Source organism: Octopus bimaculoides, chromosome 30, assembly GCF_001194135.2.
Source record: "Octopus bimaculoides isolate UCB-OBI-ISO-001 chromosome 30, ASM119413v2, whole genome shotgun sequence".
Taxonomy (NCBI): Eukaryota; Metazoa; Mollusca; class Cephalopoda; order Octopoda; family Octopodidae; genus Octopus; species Octopus bimaculoides.
The window spans coordinates 285,379-290,469 of NC_069010.1; the positions used below are offsets into that span (position 1 = coordinate 285,379).

The window sequence follows — 5,091 nt, forward strand, 5'->3', positions numbered from 1 at the left end:
CTGTTGAGTAGCAGTCGAGTAGCTGTTGAGTAGCAGTCGAGTAGCTGTTGAGTAGCAGTCGAGTAGCTGTTGAGTAGCAGTCGAGTAGCTGTTGAGTAGCAGTCGAGTAGCAGTTGTGTAGCGGTTGAGTAGAGATCATCCGAAGGTGCTAGAGAGCAGTAGCTTCAGACATAACATCACTCTTCGGGTTGATTTCATTATACACTGTCATCAGTTTTCTAGTTTTCCAGTTTTCCTATCAAACTTTCTAATTCCTCTTTCCTCCATTTAATAACGCTTTCCTCGTAACGTATGAGACACGGTCCATATATTCGTTGCTTGAATCTTATTCTGTCCATTCTATTTAGACGACATTAGAAGTCTTCTCTACTTGCAATATTATTTTTTTAACAAATCCTTTATTCCTTTCTTTTTGATCTTCTCCGAATCAAACCCCACTTCTTTAATAATCTGGCCATTTGCAAGCGCGAATGTTTTCCATGCTTCAAGGTTAAAATAACAATTTTTATCCAAAATTCCTGACTAAGTAGGTGTATAATAGATATGAAGCTGTCAATTTCGTACTCATTTTACGCAAATAGTTTAAAATTATCCAGGAATAACGGATGGCAGATCTTAATGTAATCTAGCACAAATCCCATTTTGTCTTATCTAAGGAGTTGGTCAGGAGTATCATGTAGATGACAAATAAACGTGGCGTTAAGGTGTCTCCCTGAAATATACCACTTCATATGTTGACAGATTCTAAATATATTCCACACAATATTAACTGTTTTCCAGCTGGCCATCGATCTTTCTGAATGGCACCTGAATAAATTTCAGGCACTCTAATATCCAGCTGTGGAAGACAATGTTGTAAGCTTTCTAATAGTTGACTCTTGCTACCACTAAATTCTGGTCGTCTTTTATTACAATGTGCAAGCATTGTTTTAACAAAACATGTTAACCATTTGTACTCCTGCCGTTCCTTTTATACCCTATCTGCTCTTACTCTAGAATTTTATTCTCTTGAAAGAACATTTATTATAATAATAATAATGATAATAATAATAATAATAATTATTATTATTATTATTATTATTATACACTCAACAGATTAGACTATTGGAAAAGGAAAGAATCTTAACATCCGGGCTACAGCAAGTAACCTTAGATGCCAAGAACCATCCTATTGGATTACAGCAAGTAACCTTAGATGCTAATAACCCTCCTAAATATCTTAGATGTTCCTAATAACACTGTGTTTTTTTGCAGCTGTATTAAACTTGGTTTTCTGCCTATTTCCTCTATCCGTCTGTTCAGATCTTTAGGGATAGTTCTCAGTGCACCTATGGCTTCTGGGATACATTTTACTCGCACTTTCCATAGCCTCTGTTACTCAATAACTTGGTCCTGGTACTTTGTTATTGTTTTCTATACTTCTCATATTAAGTCTTTCATCATTTGGGACGGACTCTAAAGTCCATTATCTGGCACTTTCTAGTCTCTTTATCAACTACTACCAAATCAGGCCTTCTAGCTTCTATTACCCTCTCAGTCTGTATGATAAAGTCCCACAACATTTTCTATTTCTTACGTTCTAGTACATTCTAGAACATTACTGTTCATACCATTTATCAATATTTCAAAACATAGCTTTTTACAAAGCTCCCATTGGGTTGCTCTCTCTAGATTGCCATGTCTTTTCTTGCATTCTTTCTGTGCCAGAGTGTTACATTCACTTAGCACATGAATAGCGCTTTCCTCTTTTCATTTGCATAATCTACATTGGGAATCTACTTGGTTTTTGTCTATCTTGGCTTTTATCCAATTTGTCCTTAATGCTGTGATTGGGCTATATTTGCTAGTTATTACCATTGTTCTTATCCATTCATAATGAGTATTGTCCTCCCTCTAGACATCCAATCTGGTATTATTGCTCCATTAAGAGGCAATCCTGAAGTCATTCCCTCAACCTCCCATGTAAACTACTGAATTTCTTTAGCTACTATCCTTGAACTAAATCTGGTCCTGGGCCCTTCCAATTCAGCATTTTTCCTAAAATTTTACTCATTACTGTACTAGTTAACCTTAGATCTGGCTGCTTCTCACTCACTACTTCTTCCCTCACTTTCTTTAATTAACTCTTCTATTATTGTTCCAAATCTTTTCTCTTTGACTAAGTACCTTTCCTCGAGGCAAGATTTGCATCTTGTGTTTCCCAACTTCTTCAGTTTCCAAGCTTCTATTCTACTCAGATCTTGTCTTAAAGTCTTCACTTTATTTTGTAGTTTCCTTTTCCACATTTGATCTTTTTAAAACTTTCCCTGTGAGGTATCAAATCTTCTGGTGACTACTACCCCTCCTGCATAAATCAATAAGTTAATATCTCCTATTGTTTTAGTGTCTATCCTACTGACAACAGAATCTACTTTCCTCGTCATTTCTTGTAGCTTCCTTTTGTTGGTGCTTTTAATGTTGGCAATCTTTTTTCTCATTTCTTTACTCATTACTTTCTGCAACTCATTTAAAATCTTCTGATCTTCTTCACTTAAATCACTTAGGTCGTTGGAGCCAGTTGTTGTTTTCTTATTTGTAACGCTATTATTATTTTTTCTTTAGGTTCTTCTTTGGTTTGGGATGTATCAATGTTGTTGTTTGTCTTTCCTACTGCCTGGTCTTTCTTCTTCAGTTCTCTTGTGATCATTTCTACCTCTAATTCTGTTATACCCTTTCTTCTAATAGCATTAGCTTGACTAACTAATCTCTGCTCAGTCACTTTAAACATACCCTTCCCTACTCAAAGTGTTAACATCCGTTTCCAATATCCCCTTCTTTTAGGTTCACTTTGTAAGTAGCACTGTATTACTATCCTGTTTTCTTTGCTGGTCCACTTCCTCGTCTTTGTTCCATTATCTGCTGATGCTGTATTACGATGACAGCTATGGTCAGTCTGCCTCTTAACTGATCCACTACTGCGCGAGAAGTCTTCTCTTAAAGGTGGAGCTTCATTTTCGCTGTTCCGAACAGAGTTTTCAGAAACTCTTCTCCGCCATAAACTGAGGTAAGGTAACGTTCGTCACCATTGTCATCACCACTATTATTTCTGAAAATTTCAAGCAGCTTTCTATTGCATCATGTGTTGCACCTTTGCGCTGGTGGAGTGGTGTGTGCAATATTTTTGTTTGTGGGGGGATATTGTATTGCATCAGTACGTTTTGTGATGAGGTTTTAGTATTATTATTATTGAGTGAGAGAACAGTGCATGTCATGAAGTGTGGCGCTAGGGTAAAATATACAAAGCCCAGTACACCCATCACACCTACCCGTCTTTTTAGAGAACGCCAGGCACATGCATCACGACCATATGTGTGCGACATGGGGATCTCGTATCATGAAGAACGGCGCCTGACCTTGCAGGTGGGGGTCCAGTCAGAATTTCCTTCAGGTTGAGTAACCCGTCCAGCTCAAAAGGTCCTTGAATAAGGTTTGTTTAAGACGTTGAATGAAATACCTATGCTTCCTGATTCCAAATCCCAAAGAATTCCTCTCAACACATGACTATGATGCTGCCCCACTATTTCTGCTCGTGATCAGAGATGCACATATCGTCAGCCACTAAGGGACACGCTCAACTGGTTAAAGTCAAGTAACTGACAAGCAAATCTGTAGTATTAAGCAGAATATTTATTGTAGACCATCTTTTATACCAATGTACATGATAACACTTCCAATCAGTTAAGACTAAAAGCCATGAAAGCCACTACCAGGTACTGCATCAGGGCATTTATTATTGTTGTTGCTGTTATTATTATTATTATTATTATTATTATTATTATTATAAATAATATATAAATAAAAAGTGAACAGTTGTATGGGGAATCTGTATACCCCCGTCATTGCGTAAGTGAGCTATACTAGTTAGTACAAATGAGAATGCGCAAAACATTCTCAGAGGAGTGTAATATGCGCAGTCATAGTGTGCAGGTCGTAGGAACTTTAACCGTTTTGAGATGCCAATCTTTTCAATTTCGATTAGCAAATCTTTATATTTTCTGAGCTTATCAATCTCTTTTGCCGAGTTATTATGGTCACAGGGTATGTTCATGTCAATCAATAAACAGACTTTATTGTTTTGGTCTTACACAACAATATTTCGTTTATTTGATTTGATGGTCCGGTCTGTACATACTGGGAAGGCCCATAGAATAGTTACATTTTCTCCCTCAGTTATAGCCTCAGGGTGGTGCTTGTGCCATTTGTCATTGGTTTTGATTTTATAATGCCGACACAGTATCAAATGTAGATATTGGCCAATTCCGTCATGTCTTGATTTGTACTCTACAGGTGCTAAAACCTTACATCCGGAGAGTAGGTGGTCTACTGTTTTAATTCCATCATTTCAGTATTGGCACCTGGGCCTACACCATTTTTCATCACATTGACTAATAATAATAATAATAATAATAATAATATTAATAATAATAATAATAATAATAATAATAATAATAATTATTATTATTATTATTATTATTATTATTATTATTACATAAGGCGGCGAGCTCGCAGAATCGTTAACAGGATGGGCGAAATTCTTTCGTCCAACTTGACGTTCTGAGTTCAATTCTGCCGAGGTCGACTTTGCTTTTTATCCATTCGTGGTCAGAAACTTAAGTACCAGTGAAATACTGGGGTTGATGTAATCGACTACCACCTTCCCCAAATTTCAGACTTTGTGCCTGCAGTAGAAAGGATTATTATTAATATGCCATTGCTATTATTACATGTTTGTGTGTTGCATTGAAAGCCTGCCGTGTGCTGTAGTTTTATATTTTTTATTAATCAAGTTTGTCATATCTTCTTACGAGACCCTTTTGACGGTAAGATATAAACCTGAGGATGAAAGTTTCAAATTTATTTTGTTCACATACAAAGAAAAGACAATTCACGCCAATAGTACTTCATCGTGAAGATGAGACAACAAATTTCTAAAGTGCAAGGAACTCATAAGAAAATATGAGAAATTACATAAAATGTTTTAATAATTAAATGTTCTACATCTCTCTCTCTCTCTCTCTCTCTCTCTCTCTCTCTCTCTCTCTCTCTCTCTCT

The 5,091-nt window shown here is 36.5% G+C and overlaps 1 protein-coding gene across 1 annotated transcript in view; it reads left to right on the forward strand.

Annotated features, from left to right (window-relative positions):
• LOC106869324 (leucine-rich repeat-containing protein 15) overlaps positions 1-5,091 on the forward strand; it is a 39,389-nt gene that overhangs the window by 1,055 nt on the left and 33,243 nt on the right. The window contains exons 2-3 of the mRNA XM_052978053.1: positions 1,898-1,962; positions 2,922-3,043. Coding sequence (XP_052834013.1) covers positions 1,898-1,962; positions 2,922-3,043 — 187 coding nt within the window. The remainder of the gene's footprint in view (positions 1-1,897; positions 1,963-2,921; positions 3,044-5,091) is intronic.